Source organism: Brachycentrus maculatus, unplaced genomic scaffold (assembly GCF_059751285.1).
Source record: "Brachycentrus maculatus isolate JH-2025_06_01 unplaced genomic scaffold, ASM5975128v1 h1tg000172l, whole genome shotgun sequence".
NCBI lineage: Eukaryota > Metazoa > Arthropoda > Insecta > Trichoptera > Brachycentridae > Brachycentrus > Brachycentrus maculatus.
The window spans coordinates 670,147-690,809 of NW_028280925.1; the positions used below are offsets into that span (position 1 = coordinate 670,147).

At 33.1% G+C, this 20,663-nt stretch overlaps 2 protein-coding genes across 3 annotated transcripts; both read right to left on the reverse strand.

Moving 5' to 3' along the window:
* Positions 1 to 1,667: 1,667 nt before the first annotated feature.
* daed (daedalus) lies at positions 1,668 to 4,305 on the reverse strand. 2 transcript variants are annotated; one of them, XM_088262037.1, is made up of 4 exons: positions 4,032 to 4,305; positions 3,826 to 3,954; positions 2,725 to 2,962; positions 1,668 to 1,907 (listed from the first exon to the last, which is right to left on the reverse strand). In XM_088262037.1, the coding sequence occupies exons 1-4, from the start codon at positions 4,139 to 4,141 to the stop codon at positions 1,788 to 1,790; spliced, it is 597 nt and encodes a 198-aa protein (XP_088118163.1). In that variant the 5' UTR covers positions 4,142 to 4,305; the 3' UTR covers positions 1,668 to 1,787. The 2 variants fall into 2 exon arrangements, with proteins under 2 accessions (XP_088118163.1, XP_088118164.1); XM_088262038.1 differs by lacking the exon at positions 2,725 to 2,962 and having other exon boundaries at positions 4,032 to 4,272.
* A 1,292-nt stretch (positions 4,306 to 5,597) lies between these two features.
* LOC148308254 (carboxypeptidase A4-like) lies at positions 5,598 to 15,931 on the reverse strand. The gene is made up of 8 exons (XM_088262026.1): positions 15,554 to 15,931; positions 11,874 to 12,119; positions 9,120 to 9,367; positions 7,628 to 7,837; positions 6,864 to 7,041; positions 6,604 to 6,751; positions 6,198 to 6,387; positions 5,598 to 6,007 (listed from the first exon to the last, which is right to left on the reverse strand). The coding sequence occupies exons 1-8, from the start codon at positions 15,867 to 15,869 to the stop codon at positions 5,657 to 5,659; spliced, it is 1,887 nt and encodes a 628-aa protein (XP_088118152.1). The 5' UTR covers positions 15,870 to 15,931; the 3' UTR covers positions 5,598 to 5,656.
* Positions 15,932 to 20,663: the final 4,732 nt, after the last annotated feature.

Below are 20,663 nucleotides of genomic sequence, written 5' to 3' on the forward strand. Positions count from 1 at the left end.
GTGGAAAAACCACCACGAAAATGACAATTTTTCAAATAAGTGATGTGATAACTCCTCTAGCTTTTTTTTTCTGCATAAATGAACCAATGAATTTGCCTAAATTTGTCATAGACGCTACAGTTAACTCTGTTTTAATATATTAATGAAGCTAGTATTTTTTTTTGGTAAAAGTCTTTGGGTTATAGTGTAAACATTTTTCTGTTTTGATCCTAAAAAGAACATTCCCAAGGAGGACCAACTAATTATGTTTATGATATTGATATGCTATACAATCAGAATAAATAAAAACCTCAACCTTTCTAACAAAATTCAGGAGTAAGTCATCCCACAGATGGCCCCGACAATAGGGACTATAATAAATATCACTATTTTATCTTGCAGATTTTTTCCACTCATAGAAAATCAAGCATTGCAGTTTTGATGCATTTATTCGAAAAAAGCAGTCATTTTTCTGCTAGAGTAATAAACATAGGCTGGAATAATGGTGAAAAGTTAACTATACTACGTAGCGTTGATAACTTTAACATTACTTCCAACATGATATCTTGAAGCTGACCATTAATGACTATTGTTGGGAACTTAACACTGGTATCGTTTTTTTTCTCTTTTCGAAATTAATTTTTTTATGACGTAGAAATAAATTTATTTTAAAAGTTATCTACTGTGCGCAGTTAAAATGTTAACTTCCATATGTAATTGACGCGCAGACAGTGACATAGTGAGAAGGATGGGATTAAAAACTAAAATTTATGTATTAATTTTAAATCAAACACAGATTTTTTGAGTCTACTAAGTTGTATTTTATTAACAAAAAACACATAAAAAATTATATTGTGACAATTGTTTCGCCTTGTTAGGGCATTATCAAACGAATCGGCATTATCATTCGTTTGATAATGCCCTAACAAGGCGAAACAATTGTCACAATATAATTTTTTATGTGTTTTTTGTTAATAAAATACAACTTAGTAGACTCAAAAAATCTGTGTTTGATTTAAAATTAATACATAAATTAAAATGGAGTTCTACAAATTAAACGCCAAGTCAATAAATAAAAACTAAAACTTCACCTCATAATAATAATTTTAAAATGTTTAGTTTAATTTTAAATTATAACAAAGCAATTTTTTTATTGACTCTTACTTTTTTCATAATTTTAGTATGTTAATTACTACTCAACACACCATTCTAATGGGCAGGACCCCATTTATCTGTAATCTTAGCCTGCTCGTAATATTCTACTGTCGGTTGGTGCCTGGTAAAAAGGACTTGTCTTGAGTCATATCAGGATTCCCTGTTGTTGTCAATGTACACATTGTTTGCAACAAATGCTTAAAAGCATCTTTTACATACTGTTGGTATAGAGCAGGAGACGCTTATAAGTGTTCTAATTGCTTACTTTTGGTAGAGCGTGAGAGATGCCAAAAAAAATGTACAGATGGAAATTGGATTTGTGGTTACTTGTGATTAGTATATGTACTGAGAGTCAGGTGGCTGACTTGAGTATAATTAGCGCCAGGGTTGATGAAAACACCGCCCGACAATAATATGTTAAGAATGTATCATTTAACCATCTTCATGACTTCCACAAAGCCATTGTTGATAACCCCAAAAGTAATTTAAATATGTACATATATATTAAACAGGAAATAAAAAATAAACAGGTGCCAGTGAAAAAATAAATTATATATCACAAATTTAAAATAATTAAGTCATCATCACAAAAATTAAAACAAGATATAGGCCACAGCTTATGGAATAAGGAATATAATGTGTTTTTTTATTTATTATATTGCTTTTAATGCTTTTACAAAGCAGAATGATAGTAATACAACCACAGCTCCACCGACAGATCCTACTATCAACTTTTGTTTATTTATAATCTTTTTTGGTGCTTTATCTTCAGCCTAAAAAACAAAAACATATTCTTGAGGTATAGCATTATGGATAAGATTAATTTAGTCATGTCAGTTATCAAGTGATTGGCAATTTAATATTCTTTACACTAATAACAATTTAAAGATCTGATGTTGTTATCTAACTGTGCCATTGTTTCATATTTTTTGTCAATCTTGCAAAACCTTCTCAAAGCATCTTATTTTTTTTTTAAATCTTGAACTATTAACCCAAGACTACGGGACATGTTTCGAAATATCTTAATACGGGACTATCATAAAATTTACTATGCTAAGAAAACTCACAATTTACCAAAAACATTTACTAAAAACATTAAAAAAAGAGTGCAACATGTTCATTGAAAACTTTATATAAATACGAGCATAAAATATCAGTAAAAATATTAAGATACATGCTAGTTATCACAACATTCTTTACACGTGTTGCCTCGGAGCTCCCCACAAATTAAATGCCCGTCGTAATTTTACAAATGCTCCGTAATCTAGGGTTAGCCAATCAAACAGATAAGGATTTTTTTTAAATATTTTTATGTTTAAATACAAGTATTTACATTTAAATATATGTATGGTCTTGCAATAATTGGTTAAATAGGCTATCACAATGCACAGAAAAGTGACACTATGTAATCCTATTTGGTAACTGCATTGATTACAAAATTATTAATTGATCAACGTAAAATGACTTTTTTAGATAAAATTGACAATTTCTCAAACATGTTATATGAGGCAAAAATATAAATGTCTTTAAATAAAATAAAACCAAGTAACTTATTATTAGAATTGAATCAAGATTATATATAAAACTGACCTGAGATAAATTAGAGGAAAGAATAAAACTCATTGCATCTAATTCATCATTGATTTTGTCAATAACGTCTAACATAACCGATGTGGCATAAAGGTCTGGTAACAGCAAGACATCTTGAGCTTGTTTATCCTTTTTTAATGATAAGTGGTTTGTTAGAATCGCAAATCTTATTCTATAAAGTTGTTTAGTAGCATTGGACAAGAGTTTATTAGCTTCTGACTGATCGTATTGTGGATTACTGAAATAAACACAAAAAAGGTATATAATTTATATTTGAAGCACTAACTTTGTGATTTTCCATTTTATAATTAAAATGTAATTTAGTTTTAAATCACTAAGAAGTGATTTTAAAACAAGGTTACATTTTGATTACAAAAAAGGTAGACGCAAGGTTGATGGATACAGCAGATGAGGTCGATATTGATGAAGAGGAGTCGGTGCCTGTACCTTCATTTTCAGAAGCATGCATACAAATATTGAAAACTTTTTACTTGCATATTTAATAACTGATGCCAAAGAATTTTTATTTGCAAAGCCGAAAATATACTGTGGATTTATGGAAATAAAACAGTTAAAAATACAATTGTCAATCACAAATTTAGACAAAAAACTTTAATCTTTTTTTTGTTCTTTTTAAAAATAAATACATTTATTTACTTCTCACACTTGCATTTATTTAGAATTTTAACCTACCAACGGTTATGCAGATAAGAACAGTATTTTTACTCGATCGTATATCATTGTGTATTAACTTGTTTTTCCTGCATTCATAGTTTATTTCAATAGGTCCCTTAAAAAACGATTGATAGATGTTTTACTGTATTCTGATGCACTATTTGGGTGCAGATAAGAAAAATAAAGAATGTCATTTCCAATTGTTTTGTATTATCTCCTGTACATTAGACAGAATATCGTCCAATAGACCCGCACCCAGAGACATTTATGGAAGAGAAATGGCGGGTAAAGTAAGCTTTTCTTATAGCAAAATTTGAAAGACAACTAAAAAGTTATTTCACTAGGCTTTTTTTCGTTTCATAATGATAATGACCAAGATATCCTGCATTACTGAGAATTGAATGTGAGGATAGGTAAAGTACAAACCCTTTCTTCGTGGAGTTCTTGTGGAAAACAGATAAAATATTTTTTCGTAAAGCCGATGAATCAATGCCAAATATAATGAGATCTTCATCTGTTAGTAATTCTAAATCTTGTTTTCCGATATCATATTTCCTATAAACAAGAATAAGTTTCATTAAAAAATTATAGGTAATATATTTTATAATATAAATAATAATTCTTTAAAGTACCTGAACACTGGAATATACAACTCGGCGCCTAGTCCTCCTAAAATCAACCCTACTGAATTCGAAAATCCACATTCGGTATTTCTCATTTCCTGTGTATCAAACCAAGCCATGATGATATTTTAGAGAATAATAAAAGTGAATAGAAAACAAATGAACAAACTTCGTCAAAACATAAACAGACTCTCAATGTACCGTAAATAAATACGCAACCTGTAAACCACTTTTTGAATTTGACGTTTCCTCTCCGATCACGGCTATTTTTTTTCTAGATTTCATAGACAATTCATAAATTGACAGAGACAAGAACTGGTAGGCATAAGTTGGTACCTACTTATTTATTTTTGATTGCATTTTACGATAGCCACCAGAAGCGGATTTTTGGTTGTTTCTTATTCCGATATGAGTTATTTTCATCCAGGAAGAATAAATAATCTCTGAAAATGAATGATTAAAAAAAATATATAAATTTATTTTACATTATTTATACATTCAGTTGCAAAATTCGCTTACCGAATAACGGCATTCTATTGTGGGGCCAGATGCCTTAAGCTTTTTAAAATATGGGGCCTTTTAGTATTTAAAAGTATACATATATGGCAATTTCTCACTCGTACAATATTTTTTGGGGACACCCAAGAAAATGGGGGCCCAAAGCCAAGCTTATGTAGCTTATACGTAAATCATGTACTGTAGATAATTCCCTGCACTAAATAAACATAATATATTCTGAATCGGTATTGGTCATTTTTAAATTAAAAACCCTCGTATAAAAATATATTTGTAATTTTCAGCCTTATTGGGGTAAAATTACTCTTGTTCTACGAAAGGTGTTTTTGTTTCTTTTCATATTTTTACCGAATAACATTGTTTTTGCTATAACTAGTACTAAAAAAATATATTTAATGTGCTCACAACTGATTTTGTGTTTACTTCAAAAGATCTTTCATGCAATGTTTGCAATTTATATTAAATAATCATGTTCGCGATATAAGTACAAAAATTATCTGACTTTTGCAATTCATTCGATAGTCAAACTGCTGATTACCAAACCAAACCAAACGAAACACAAAAATTATTTCAAACGTTTATATATGCATATATATATATATATATATATATATATATATATATATATATATATATATATATATATATATATATATATATATATATATATATATATATATATATATATATATATATATATATATATATATATATATATATATATATATATATATATATATATATATATATATATATATATATTTATATATATATATATATATTTATATATATATATATATATATATATATATATATATATATATATATATATATATATATATATATATATATATATATATATATATATATATATATATATATATATATATATATATATATATATATATATATATATATATATATATATATAATCGTAGTTTTCTAACCAACAATTTGAATAGATTTTCTTTTTAAGCGCTAATTGAATCGTTAATTTATTTTTTAATAAATTACTACATGATATTTTATCACATGTAATAAAACTACAGTTTTTTTGATAAAAAATAAAGTAATATATTAGAATAAATAATAACACTAGTCAGTCAGAATTTATACATTCACAAATTATCCGCTATAGCTTTGACAGCTTCCCATGTTTCCTTTGCGGTTGGTATAATTTGAGATCCCGGTAGTAAAAATCCGTACGGTCCCTGTGAATCTCTCATTTTAACGGCGTAGGAATACTTGATTCCGGCTCTTCCTTTGGCCCAGTCATGGGCTGTTCCGGTAATTGGCTCCACGAGGTCTGATAGAGAGCCAATTTGATATTTAGTTCCGGATACGGCGGACAATGCATTTAGAGCCAGCGTTCCCATTTCGACCAAATCTGCTTTGTCCGCAAATTGTTCCCGAGAATGTGTTGTTGGCATCACCCACATTTGTGCGTATGATTGCAATGACAGATATGCCTGCAACAACGGGTTCGTATATTAATCACACGTTACTATTAAGGTTGTTATTATGTATTAATATGAATATACCCACGTAACATTCTTGGTCACGATACCGGGTGAAATGGTCACAGAGCCTATTTCAATGCTCTTCGACCATATTAGTCGCCATCGCGACCAGAAATGTTACGTAAGTAGCCTTTCTTACTTTAAATTGATCTCTATTTTCCATTAGAAAGCTGGACACTGCCATTGTTTCCGGTTCGGAAAAGGGACGAGGACCAGCATAATAGTCACTACAAGGGTCATTCGAAGAGCCTTTTTCTCCCCAGTGATAATCCCAATTTCTGTTTGTGTCTACTCCGGTACATTCTGTATTTCCCCAATTCCACGGATACCTGAAATAAATTCTCAAGTATAAATATTGTAAGGAAAACAAATATCTACTTATTATCATATAATAAAATATATAATTGTACAAAAAAAGGAATAAACTATAATTATATATATTTTACTACATTATTACGACAAAGTTCATAAATAAGTATATTCACTGAGCATCATAACAAGTAGCAAAGTGAATCTCACAATAAAAATAATTTTAATTTTCTAACCAACTATTGAAATAACTGTCTTCATTGGAATGCTTGGAGCGAGTTTTTCTCCAAAAACGATCTTTCACATGAGAATGCTCGTAGCCGTCTGGATTTCCTACCGGGAGAATATACCAATCTGCTATTTTCAAGAGCTCCATATCACCTCCTAAAATGTGAATAAATAGTTTTCAAATTAGGTGTCCTTCGGCCTAACAATTACAAAAAGGACATATGACATAATACGTATGACAAAGATATAAACATATACGTATAATTACCATTTTCATTTTCCCCTTCAACAAGTGTGTGAAGAAACCATGACGCAACTGCTGGAGTAATCCATTCTCTTGCGTGCATCCCTCCGTCTATCCAAACTGCGGGTTTCATTTTGGATTTTAATTTCCATTTCTTTTTTTCTGCATAAGTATTATGCATCTCACTTGGTGGATAGGTTACCTTTTTAGAATAAATATTTTTACAAGAGTGAATAATGCTGTGTCTGATAAAATAAATAATATTAATATTGTTTACAATCTTTTCATTAATATTGTAACACTCGAGAGATTAATATTTAACACCCTAGTATAGAACATTTAGAACTCCTGATATGTTCGCCATCTCTGATGTTATTTAGACTTTCGTAATGTGTTGTACAAAGTACAGGATTTACGCATAAACTACACAAGCTATTACGTAAATTCTAACTATAAGTCGCAGCATTATTAGTCCCAATGCTGCACTTCCGGGACGTTCCATACCCTTCACGCAATTTTTTAAAATTCATTATTTCAAATAGCTTAGGGCCTTATACAATTTAAATCCGGCCCAGATCGTGCATTACCAAAGGCACATCCTGCTTTTTTACATATTCTAGCACACACATGTCGTTTTTTTAACTAATAATTTCTACTGAAACATTTTTTTAAATATTTACCTTATCCTAACAATTAGTTTGTTGAGAATGAATGACAAAAGGAATTAAGACGACACTATTAGGACATCATTTAAGCACTGATTCTTGTAAAAATGAAGAAGTACATACCTTTGCAGCCATTATGGGCAGTCCTTCATAAGTTCTACCGAGAGGAATAAGGTCTACAATATCAGGATACTTCAGCGATAAATATTCCATATAACGAAGAATATCTGCGTATCTGTGGTACCTACGCCACGTCATAGGGTGACCTTTAACTTTTTCCAACTCCAAACGTTGAGTTTTAGATAATTTTGGATTTTCATATGCGATGGCTTTCTGAAAGTATCAAACTAAACAATTTAGAAAAAAACCATACAAAAATCAAATGACAGGCGTAACCAGGTTAAAATCTTTTTCTTCGTGTGTCCTCCCGACTTTGACGATCAGTTGGGAGAAACCTTGTATGTCCTGGGCAGCACGAAAGAGCTCCTCCATACCTCTCACCCCGGTCCATTCTTGAATGTTCCGAAGCCAGGAAAGCTGCCTTCTTCCAACCCCTCTGCGACCCTCAATTTTCCTATGACCAGTTGTAGGATGGCATACTTTTCACCTCTTATTATGTGACCAAAATACGAAGTTTTACAGAGCTTGATTGTTGACAATTCTCTTTGTACATTTGCTCTACGCAGTACTTCAACGCTATTAATAATGTCAGTCCAGGATATTTTCAACATCCTTCGGTAGATCCACATTTCAAAATTTAACATTTGAACATTTTTAATTTGTTGCCGACGGATGTTAGAGGTCAAAATAAAATATAGAACAAAGCAAAATAAAGATATTTAAACATTTAAAATTACTGCCGGTACGTGGAATATTGTGGATGAGTATCATTGTTGAACAACAAACTAGACAAAAATATCGAAATCCTTTAGTACACAACCATGATACACGATTTACACACAACGAAGGTTTGATAGTCCCAATAATTAACAATAAATATGGGAGTCGAACACTGCAATATATATATCGTTTTTTATTTGTTGCCGACGGATGTTAGAGGTCAAAATTAAATATGGAACAAAGGCAAAATAAAGGAATGGGTAAATGATCAAGAGTTAATTTTATGAAAATTGTAAAATGTTTATATTCTTAATTTTTCTCCCTTTTTTGTGTGTTTATCAGGTTAAAATCGTTAAAAACAATAAAAAAGTATTAAAAAAGAACTCCACCGACAAGACACGAGGTGGCTTAGTGGGTCTCTCGAAAAATGTTCTAAAACTGGAAAAATTGTGTTTTAAATAAATGTATACAAAAAAAGCAGGCACCTCAGTGGTTGGCGCGCTACGTGCAGCGCAGTCAAGGGATAACTGGAGAAGAGTCATTGCTTCTGCAAGGGTCACAACCCTCAGCAATGAGGATTAAGACGGAGAAGAAGAAGAAGAATACAAAAAAAAGCCTCCAAGCGGTTAATGATATCGACTTTGAGGGTCCATGGCTCGACACCATAAAGTAAAACTCACCACGCATAGCATTTGATCATTCTTTGTCTGAGCTTCCGATTTAGGTATATTATCGTTTAACAGTTAAAATAAAAGTTTATTATAAATATAAATACCTGAAGATCCCAAATGACGACTTCATATTTCATGCCTTGAGAATCAAAGTGGTCTTTTATATCGCTCAGTAAACCCGGAGGGACCATCAGGTCAGCTGATCTGTTCATGGACGGATTGGTCCACCACATGAGGCCGGAGCCTTGAGTGTCTTCCTGCATATCTCTCAGATCTTCCACTTTCCACGCAGTGTCTGGGTACATTCGCAGGAGTTGGAACCCTTTATAACTTTTGCGACGTCCTTTCTTTTCTTTCTGTATGCCTGAAACTAGCGTTATTAATACAAATTAATTCATAATGCAATACATGAATACCCATAGTATTTTTTTTTGGACACACTCAAAATGTTGTAATACCTACCCATAGTAATTTATATTATGAATATATAAGTGTTTTAAAAGATACAGAAGGATTATTTATATTTTTTATTCTTTTATTAATGGCTGTAGCCAATTTGTACAAAAATATATATATATTATATGTAATGAAATGTCGTATAAAATAATACGATAAAATGATATGTTTTCTCTTTTTAAGTATATTAAACAAGGATGAACATATAAAACAAGGAATTATACATTAGCCTGAAATATTGTTTGAAAAAAACACCCCCCTAGGTCCAGTTATGATTTATAAGCGTGTCTCTGTGTCCATTACTACTGACCCTTATCCTCACCATATGGTGTATAGGGCACTGCATCAAATTGACGCAATGTTTATTCAATCGTTGATTGTATAAAAGCAAGATAATCAGGCCCGCGCTTCAGGTACTATTCCAGGGTAATAATAAATAAATATTAGAGTAAAAAAACACATATTTAGTTTCTACCCCCTCCCCCTAGATATCGAACCACTACAATACGAAGGTAAACAAAATATTTATTAATAAAATACTGTCAATAAGCCAGCGATAATTCGAATACACCAGTTATCAAAAAATCGAATATCTTAAAATCGAAGAAATGTTCTGATTAAAAATAAGTCACGTCTCTAACACTTTAGTTCTCGAACCAAAATATTGAAAAATAAGGGAAAATGATTTTCATTATCAGCAATCTTTAGAGGTAAAAGTATATAATGATTTAGACCAAAAAGGTAGACGAGGGTAGGCTGAAAACTAATGCTTGTAGAAAGCGAACGCATTGCTTCAAAAAGTAATCAGGCAATGAAAAAACTAAAATAAATAGTAATCAATAAGTTTCCACAACTTTTCAGATACTTTATTAACATATTATTTCAACTGAATGTATATTCAAACACGCAATACGATGTGGAATTTATGGGGGTAATGAATGTGGAATAATATGCTATTGTACGAGAAATAATATGCTATTGCACGCCGCGAATACCTAAGCGACTTATACGAAGACAAGGGCTGCTCGACGGCTGAAGAGGACTTCCGAAATAGGCGAGAATGGAGAAAGAGATGTCATCTGTTGCTACAGACCAATCCGCAGGATTGAGACCAGAGAGAGAGTTCGAGACAGATGGACCGAATTAGAACAGTAGTTTAAACCTTTCGTTGACTCTACTTGACCCGTTTTCCTGATTTTGGAAAATATATCAAATTTATTTATTTTAAAACTCATTGACACATACATAATAGTGTAAGTTCATAATAACAAAAAACGATTCTATGTTCAAAGCATATTATTCATATGCATATTTCTCAAATAAATTTTCACAGGTGTGGCATAAAGGTAGGTACTTGCTATTCAAAGCCAGATATGGAGAGCAATTTTAAAAGCGACAAACACTAATTTTTAAATAAGAACGATTTTCAAATAAGGAAAATGATTTGAATGCAGAGAATTCTATATTCCAGACACGTTTTGCTAACATTGTTTGAAAGCTGTTCATTGTTTGTATTTTTTTACGTGACACGGACAAATGGACACAAATATTTTGTGACAATAAGATGTGGCGTTATTTTTCACGGATGCTTTAAAGAAAATAAATGGAAACAAAATAACACAATCAATCATCAATTTATTAGCAACTGATTGAGTAGGTTATTTAATATTCTTTACTTATTATTTTTTGACATCTTCCCCAAGAAACCATTCATTTACAGGACTTCCATAGTCTTCTTCATCTTGGATGAGATGTCAAAAAATAATATGAAAAATAACTCCTATATTTGAAGAATAATCCAGATTTGTGAACAAGTATTTGGACACACTCAAAATGTTGTATTCTTGGCTTGTTGACAAGAAAACCAGCTTAATAAATATGAAATATCTATTTAAGAAATAAATTCCTCTGAAATATATGTAAATAATATATACGTGTATATATTTTGGTATATTTTATGACTATTAAATATACTCTGTAGGCCAGACATTCAGGCCCGTATGATTCTAGTAGGCAGCTCTGTGGGCCACAATGTCTGTGGGCCCGGCACAGGTATAACTTTAATCGTTGATTTCTCTATCACCCAAGTATATTCTACCAAAAATATTTCAGATAAATACAGTTAATCTTAATTAACATGGTCATATGAATTGCCAGACTGAGTGTCCCAATATTAGGGAACCAAAATATTTATTTTAATGGTAGAAAAACGTCGCATTTTTTTGATCAGAGTAGCTGATCAGTTATGAGAAAAAATGGTCAGAGTGGAAAGGGTTAAGGTAAGAATGCAAGGCTGAGATAAGCATTATCGATGAGAATGGTGTGTTGAGATCCAAGTCGACTTGGGACTTTAAGAACTTGCTCCAAACTATTAGCGAGCTGGTATTGTATTATTATCTTACCAAAACTTGGCGAGTTCTGTAATGTACTGTCTTCTTCTTCGGTGCTAAGCATGGTGTCGAACCAAGACGGTGCAGGGGGTTGTGTGGCAGGAACCATGTGAACAGAAGGGGTGAATGGTTTCTTGGGACGGACGGTAGTGGTTTCCGAGCCGAACATGCTCTCGAACCAGCCACCGGAAGATGCCTCAGTTTGTCCAACGTTTTCAACTTCACCAGGGTCATTGTCGGAGAAAAAGTCAAACCAGCCTGTGAACAAAATGAAATAAAGAAATAAATGCACAGACCGACATGATTTTCTTTGTTCTTGATACAGTTTAGTAATGGTGTTTTTAATGGTGTAATGGTGTCTTTGTTCTGATACAGTTTAGTAATGGTGTCTTAAAACTGATCTACACATCATTCAATTTATATTAACCACCCTTCTTCTCCGTCTTATTCCTTATTGCTGAGGGTTGTGACCCTTGCAGAAACAATTACTCTTCTCCAGTTATCCCTTGACTGCGCTGCACGTAGCGCGCCAACCACTGAGGTGCCTGCTGTTGCCTTAATTTGATCGGTCCATTGTGTGGGGATCTTCCTCTCCCTCCCTTTCCCTCCAGCCGATCACAACTAGTCGTTCCAGGCTATCCAACGTGTCCAAAGAACTGGAGAATCCGTCGGGTACAGACATTGGCCAGAGTCAAGCCATCCGAGCGTAGTTCCTGGCGAATGGACCAATTGGACCACCATACCTTCGGGTTATTTTCAGGCACATTTTTTATAAACAAGCAAAAAAATCGCAACGTTTGTTGTCACAAAATATTGTAACGTATGAAACCTGACAAAAAAGTGTCAGTGTATCCGGTACGCATTAAATATTTTTGAAACAGATATCTTTTCTCGTGCGCGTGGGTCATACGGGTTAGCGCGGAACGGTGAAGAAAAACCGCGCGTATCACGTACGTTCGTATGTGTAGGGTGGTTAAATGTAATTCTTATTCCTGAACAGTAGTTTCATGTTTGACCTATTTACATTTGTATATTTTTGTCCGCCTCCGTAGTGTAATGGTCAGCATGCTCGCCTACCGTTCTGGAGGTCCCGGGTTCGATTCCCAGGGGGGTTTAATAAATATAAGTGATTTTTTCACTCTAATATTTATTCAATATTACACTGGACTGGTACCTGAAGTGGAGGGCTGATCGCCTTTCCTTCATGTGTAATCGATCGAGATAACACTGCGTTTATATGAATCAGTGCCCTATGCACCATCGGGGTGCGGTAAGGGATTTATTATTATGTTTTCTTTAGGAGTATATTTCAAAAAGCTTTTGAATGGATAATTTACTAACTTTATTCCTATATTTTTTTTGAAAAAAGCATTTATAATCATTATGAAATATTTAGTTATAGGTGTAAAAAATTAAGATATTCTTTTTATTATTTCTCTGTTAGTGCTACATAACCCGTAAAAATTAATTATAATTCAGTCCTGCGGGTAAAAAATTAATAATAAATAATAATTCGGCATTTCACTAGTCCGTATTACATTTACGGGTAAAGTACTTAATAATAATTATAACATGCTATTTTCCACATAGTTTAACATGGTGAGTATAGGTGTCCCAAGAGATTAGAAAAATACACAGAGAAAATAGAGATTCCAATTAAATCGCGTCGACTGACTGCAGTTCTCTGAAATCGGTGTTGCATGGCAATTAAAAGCAAACGATGTTAACCTGACGATTTCATAAAGCACAATCGATAAGTGCATGTGCGAATACATCAAATCAAATATATGAAATCAAAAGTTAAAAAAAAAAAGAACATTCTTTTCATCTGCTCAAACATTTTTATCGATCGTAAAACTAATGTAATTGATCTTTGGGTGAAAAATATGAAAAATGAATTGGATTTCCATCAATATTAATGTAATATGTATCTACATACGCATAGCCTCTATATACCATATGTAATAAGAACTTCCGTAGTGTAATGGTCAGCATGCTCGGCTACCGTTCTGGAGGTCCCGGGTTCGATTCCCAAGGGGGGTAAAATAAATATAAGTGATTTTTCCACTGTATTTATTCAATATTACCATGGACTGGTACCTGAAGCGGAGGGCTGATCACCTTTTCTTCATGTGTAAACGATCAAGATAACACTGCGTTTATATGACACAGTGCCTTATGCACCATTGGGGTGCGGATAAGGGTTAAAAAAAAAGATCTTCTGAAAAGTCACGAGGGAAATAAAAAATAATGTGTAATATGGAACTGGTAATATAATAATATAAAGCTTTGAATATCATACATTTTCGTATGGACCAGTGATCGCCACCGTTAGCTCGCCGAGGCTTTTCCGGTAGCTCGTGTAGGATATTAAATTTGAGATGTAAATTTTATTATTACGTTGATTTTAAGTCACACCTATTTTCAATTATTTTTTGTTTTTAAATAAATATTTAATGTACGCATTTTATGTTATATTGTTAATCTGATGTTCTAATTTATTTGCGCAAATAAATTCAAGAAAGATTTATTTTCAATTGGTCTGGGTGTTTGTGATGTATTTTTCACATCAATCTTCCTTATCCTACCTGCCTCTAAAAGTAGAGGCTTTGCGGGTTATTCCTATTTTCATTTTTTTTGTTGATAAAGATTAATGTAGATCTGGGTATGAAATAGTTTTTTTTTCTACGTTTAATAAGATTTATTTTCAATTAATCTGGGTATTTGTAATGTATTTTTCACATTTACCTTCCCTATCTTTAATACTTACTTGCAGACAAGCCTCTAAAACTAGATACTAATCCTTTAAAAAAAATATTTGATTAGTGATTGGGTTTCCTCGTTACCGATATTACAATGAGGGTAATGAATATTATAATGAGGGTAACGACGAAATCTGATCACTGGTCAAATAAAATAAAAGTAGTGAAAACTAAATAAGTAGTTGTTGTTTTATTAAACAATACAAACATATTTGTTACACAGACAAAAGCAGTTGTTTATTGCTAGTTTTGTAATATTTGATCACAAGATTTAGTTTTTTTTAATACTTAATAAATTTCAGTAAAAACCATTATTAAATACGAGTACATGCTATTCACTGTACAAAATGTAATTTTGATGAAGACGATAAAAGAAAGTTCGTGATTTTCTGGACAATGGAATAATTTTTGTAGGACAGTGAACTACAATAATGTTTTAGGATATTACTTAATGGTTTTATTAAAAAATTGTGTTTTGAACGACGTGCAGATATTTTAAAGTACAGATCATAAACAGGAGTTGTAATATGAGGGTATTTATGTAAGGCATAATTCTGCCTACTAAAACTTTAAATAAAAATTGATTTTTGAGAATAAAATTAAGAAATGTGTTGAGATGGTTCGGGCGTGTGAATCTAATGAGTGAAGAAAGGATAGTAAAAAAAATGGAAGACCGAGGAAAACTTGGCATGATCAAGTATTTCTAATACTTGAAAATGGTTAGGTCAGGAGTCGGAATAATCGGCGTGTTTTGGGAGATGCATGAATGTGAAAGAGGGGAAGATTGAAAAGACAGATTTGAAAAGACAGATTGATGTGGCGTTGTGTTGTATTATCTCTGTCTACCCTTACGGGGAAGCAGAGTGATGGTTAGTTAGATAGTTATTTGGAGAATAATTTTAAATTATTTGTTCTTAGGGGTTAGGTTACCTGTTGAAGTCACAGTGGTAGTTTGTGGAGTTGTGGATGGTTGTGTTGTAAAGCGGTTGGTCCATGAAGTGGGTATCCTGTCGGGGGACTTATCAGGACAATCCTTTACATGTATCACTGTTCCTGCCGGAACAAAACTTCCGGGTTTGGCGTACACCGGTTGATGGCCTGACGTCACGGGACGCCGGATACTCACTGCGGGTTTTTTATGCACCGGCTTTTTCGTAGTTTTACGCGCGTATCGGGTGGATGTTATTACATTATTTGTAAGCGGACGCACTGTGGAAACATCAGTCACTTCGCTGGATTTCATCATGTCCAAATTGGTACTAAAACTGTCATTTGAATAATCGAGAAAAGTTGTCGTTTCTACATCGGAATCATCAATATTCTCTAAAATTTCTATATTTTCCTCGTTTAACGGAGTTGTCGAACTTGCAATTGTCTCTTGATTAATTTCCAAGGATTCGTATTTCGTTGGAGGGGGAATTTTCCATTTGTTCGGCTTGCTTCCAACATTTTGGTGATCTACCACGCGTTTGGCCTTTTTCTTCCTCGTTCCTCCGAGAAAGTCTTCGAGAACATCCAAGACACTATCGAGAGGATCGAAATATTCTTCGGAATCAAAACGTTCGACTCTTTTCTTCTTCCTCTTGGTGTTCCTGTTCTGGTCATCGGCTGGCTGAGCGAAGAATCCACCAGTTATAAAATGCACCACTGAATTCCAAAGGCCGTGAACTTGAGAACTCCTTCCGCGTGTTTCAAATTCATTTGGAGTATCTATTATTATAAATTTTCTAGTGGCTTGATCGTAAGAGAGTTTTGAGTATAGTTGGGCGTATTCATTTTTTTCTTCGCCTTTTGATATGTGTTGTAATTTATCAAAAGCTCTCGATATCAGACCTTCGCTGGAAAATTTTCTATGGATTACCCCATTGTGGAAACTGTTCCGATGCTCACCCGGGTATGGAGAACTGCATTTCACGTGTATAGTTAAGAATATCGCTAACGGGAGAAATGTCATGGTCGTTATTTATGGAGGCGAATGCACGTCGAATCGGTTCGAGGTTTGTACGGTCGTGTGAACATTGTCTCGCGAGCAGTGGCGTGTCACCGGCAGCGGCGAGCAGACTGTGCTGAGCGATGGCTGCACTCTTCGGTCTCTTCACGTGGAGTAGCCTTTCTATCCACCTCACCCCCCCTTGCCCTTACGTGCCGCTGTTAATAGGGTTCTAAGACCCCGACCATGACCCGATAATACGACGAGTTATGGACCGTGATGATCACCCGCAAAATGCTTTATTGACCCATATCTTCGCTTTTCACTCGTTGCATCTGCATTTGCAGAATTTGCCAGTAGAGCGTTTTGTTGCACATAAATATTGGCGATTATTTTTATCGTGATCAGTATTTTTTTACCGTTAATTTTTGCTTTTATTTATAGATGTACAGTTAAAACGAATATTACATTAACTGTGTAATAATTAAAATATTTTATTTAATGTTTTTAAAAATGCTTTGTGGCATATTTTATAAAATTGGATAAAATATAACGAAAACTTTGCGTTCAACCACTTTTATTTTTATCACTTTTCTCCAACCGGTTTCGACAAGAACCTTGTCATCTTCAGCAATGCATATGAACTATACCTAGTACATATTATATCTTCAAGGATGGAAAAGTGGTTAGAAACATTTTTTTTAATTTTACTTTATGAAAAAAATATTGTTAATAAAAACAGTTAAGCTAAGATATTCGATACCTGATAAATGTTGAAATATTTAGGTGTTCACATGCATGCTTAGAAAATCTACAATATATAAAACTGTACCTAACCGAAATTCTTCAAAAATGTCAGTTACAAAAGCTTGTCAGGAGAGCGACAGTAAATGAATACAATTATTATCAAAGTCCAATGTTTCTTGTGACACAAATATATTTTGAAACCTGAAAATATGCGAAGAAATAATTTTGAACCAACAACTAACCGTTGACAAATAATTAACTATCGTTATTTTGGTAGTTAATCATTAGAGTCTTCGGTCGAATTTTTTGTTCATTCCATACAAAAGTAATGTAAAATGCTTGTTGGTCGAACGCATTAGAGTTAGTGAAAGAGGCTTAAGTTTGTAAAATGTACTAAAATTAGTAATACAGTTATGTGTTCCATGTTCCAAAGAAGGTAATTACCATGCTGCCTGTCATTATTATGGTTTTATTATCTATTAATTTTCTTCCATCAAGTTTCAAAGTAAATTCTATTTCTGTTATTCAACATTGTTTTTGTAACGTGATAATTAGAATAAGATTTAGTATAAGTATATGGAGGTCCCGGGTTCGATTCCCAAGGGAGGTAAAATAAATATTGGTGATTTTTTCACTGTCATATTTATTCAATATTACCCTGGACTGGTACCTGAAGCGGAGGGCTGATCACCTTTCCTTCATGTGTAAACGATCAAGATAACACTGCGTTTATATGACGCAGTGCCCTATGCACCATTGGGGTGCGGATAAGGGTTTTATTATATTATTATTATAAGTATATGTATTTCAATCTCGATTTTCAATTTATTCAGTAAAAATTAACATACGCACTTCAAACTAAAATTTAAAGCGTATATACTAACACAAAAATTATAAAGTAAACAAGAACACTCTGGTTAAAGATGTTGAAGAAGAATCCAGTGTCGGAATTCCCCATCAGATACCTGGAATAGATCAATATCCGGTGTGATATTATTTAGCATAGCGGTCACAGGCATAATCATCGGCAGGTTGGTCCAGTACATAGGAATGGGAAACAATCTATGCCGACGCTGTCTTAGGTAATTATCGGGAACGTACAGACCAATGCTCCGGATAATTTCCGGATTATCGAATATACCGCGCAACAATTGATAAAAATGCATATATACGGATATACCCATATAAATTTATTAAGTGTGAATTCCAAGTTTACTTTTTTTATTTCCTAATATTTATTAAGTACCTACTAGAAATTACGTTTCCGTTCACCTCTTCTATAAAATCGTGATCTCTTTTGCGTCGTTTATTTTTTATCATATGTTATATTGGTGATACACGTCTACCAGTTTTTATTTTATTTAAGTCAACCTAATAAACTTCGCTTAAGCGAACTCATTTTTTATGAATTCCGTCTGAGAAACGTAAATGCGATTCACATTAAGCAAATTAACATTAATATACTGAAAAGGTTTACTAGTTTTTTTTTATATTTTTAATTTCTATTCAGCGTTTAAACCTAATTACATCTCTTACATTAGTATGATGTATGTTTATTAGCCACATCTGTTGAAATGCGCTTCTTCAGACGAATCTGTGTAGAAAATCATTGTATGACAGAATTAAAAACGAAGATATAAGAAAGAAATGTAAAGCTGAACAAGGGACAATCGAAAAAATTAAGAAGGGTCCTTTAGGGTGGTATGGACATACGGTACGAATGGACATATGGTACGAATGGATAGCGAGAGAATTACTAAGAAAATACATGTGGCGAATGTGAGCGGGAGAACAGAACGAGGACGGTCGAAAAATACTTGGCATGATCAGATCAATGAGAACCTATCAATCAATTAAATTTGTTGATGTCAAAAGTCTGCTTAATCGGAGGGCATGTATAAGACTAGATGTATGGATGTGAAGGAAGCGAGGAATGTATGTACTGACATACATCTGTACTGACAGAAGAGTGTGGCGTTTCATACTATCTGCCTACCCCTGTGGGAAAACGGCGTGATGGTAGTAGTAGTAGTAGTTGTAAAAAAGGTATTTTATTTAGGTATAATAATAAAATGCATTTAGTTGAGAAATTTCAGTTTTCTGTCTACTAAGAAACGTTTAGAGCGCGAGAAGAGAGTTTAATCTTAATATCTACATTTAATGGAAAGTCTATGTTACAATTAGGTTATAATTAAAGCGGTAGCTAAAGATGTCAACTCTCTTACCGTTATCCGCTTAATAACACGAACGTGTTTTATTCACAAAATGCATTTGAATTTTATTTTTATTTTTACTTTAAAAATACCTTAAGCAAAAGATCGGAAAGAATTTATTTTTCACTTCTCATAAAAAAAGAACGGCCTCAAAAGCTATTTTTTTACTAGTGGTTTTAACGTGTATTGATAAAGAAAACATTTGATGTCCGAATTTTCTTTTAACACAAGTCATCAAAACACGCTAAATGTCCAGCACCTCCTAAACTCTCCAAAAATCAATAATGCAATCATAAAGCACTTGGAAACATATATAACAAAGACATTTGAGTAAGTATAAGTCATCATTAAAAAAAAGTGTTTATTTACAGCATAATTAAAAAAAACTACCAGTTGTTTGTGGCATGAATCACTTAATTTTAGGTGTTTTGTCAAATAAAAAAAATAATCATTAAGCCATCAGAATACTAAACCGAGTGAATTCGATGGTGATTTTTTTCCTAAAACCTTGGCAGGTTTTAAAACATACGGATATGTAGTAAAATTTTATGAAAGGTTTTAGATGTCAAAATAATAATATGATAAATAACTCCTACAATTGGAGATAATCCAGGTTTGTGAACAAGTATTTGGACACATTAAAAATGTTGTTAATGAAAGGTTTTAATATGATATAAGGTCTTGTACACAGATTAAATTTTTTACGTAAATTAATATTTGAAAATATATCTTGAATGAGTAATAAAGCTAATTTACACCCACATGCATACATATAAAATGTAAATATGTATACCAATCAGTCCATTCGCCAGGAACTACGCTTGGATGGCTTGACTCTGGCCAATATCTGTACCCGACGGATTCTCCAGTTCTTTGGACACGTTGCGCGTGGCAATGAGGATAGCCTGGAACGACTAGTTGTGATCGATAGCCTGGAGGGAAAGAGAGGAAGAGGAAGAACCCCCCCCCCACACGATGGACCGATCAAATTAAGGCAGCAGCAGGCACCTCAGTGGTTGGAGCGCTACGTGCAGCGCAGTCAAGGGATAACTGGAGAAGAGTCATTGCTTCTGCAAGGGTCACAACCCTCAGCAATGAAGAATAAAACGGAGAAGAAGAATGTATACCAAAACGGAAAAACATTTCTACA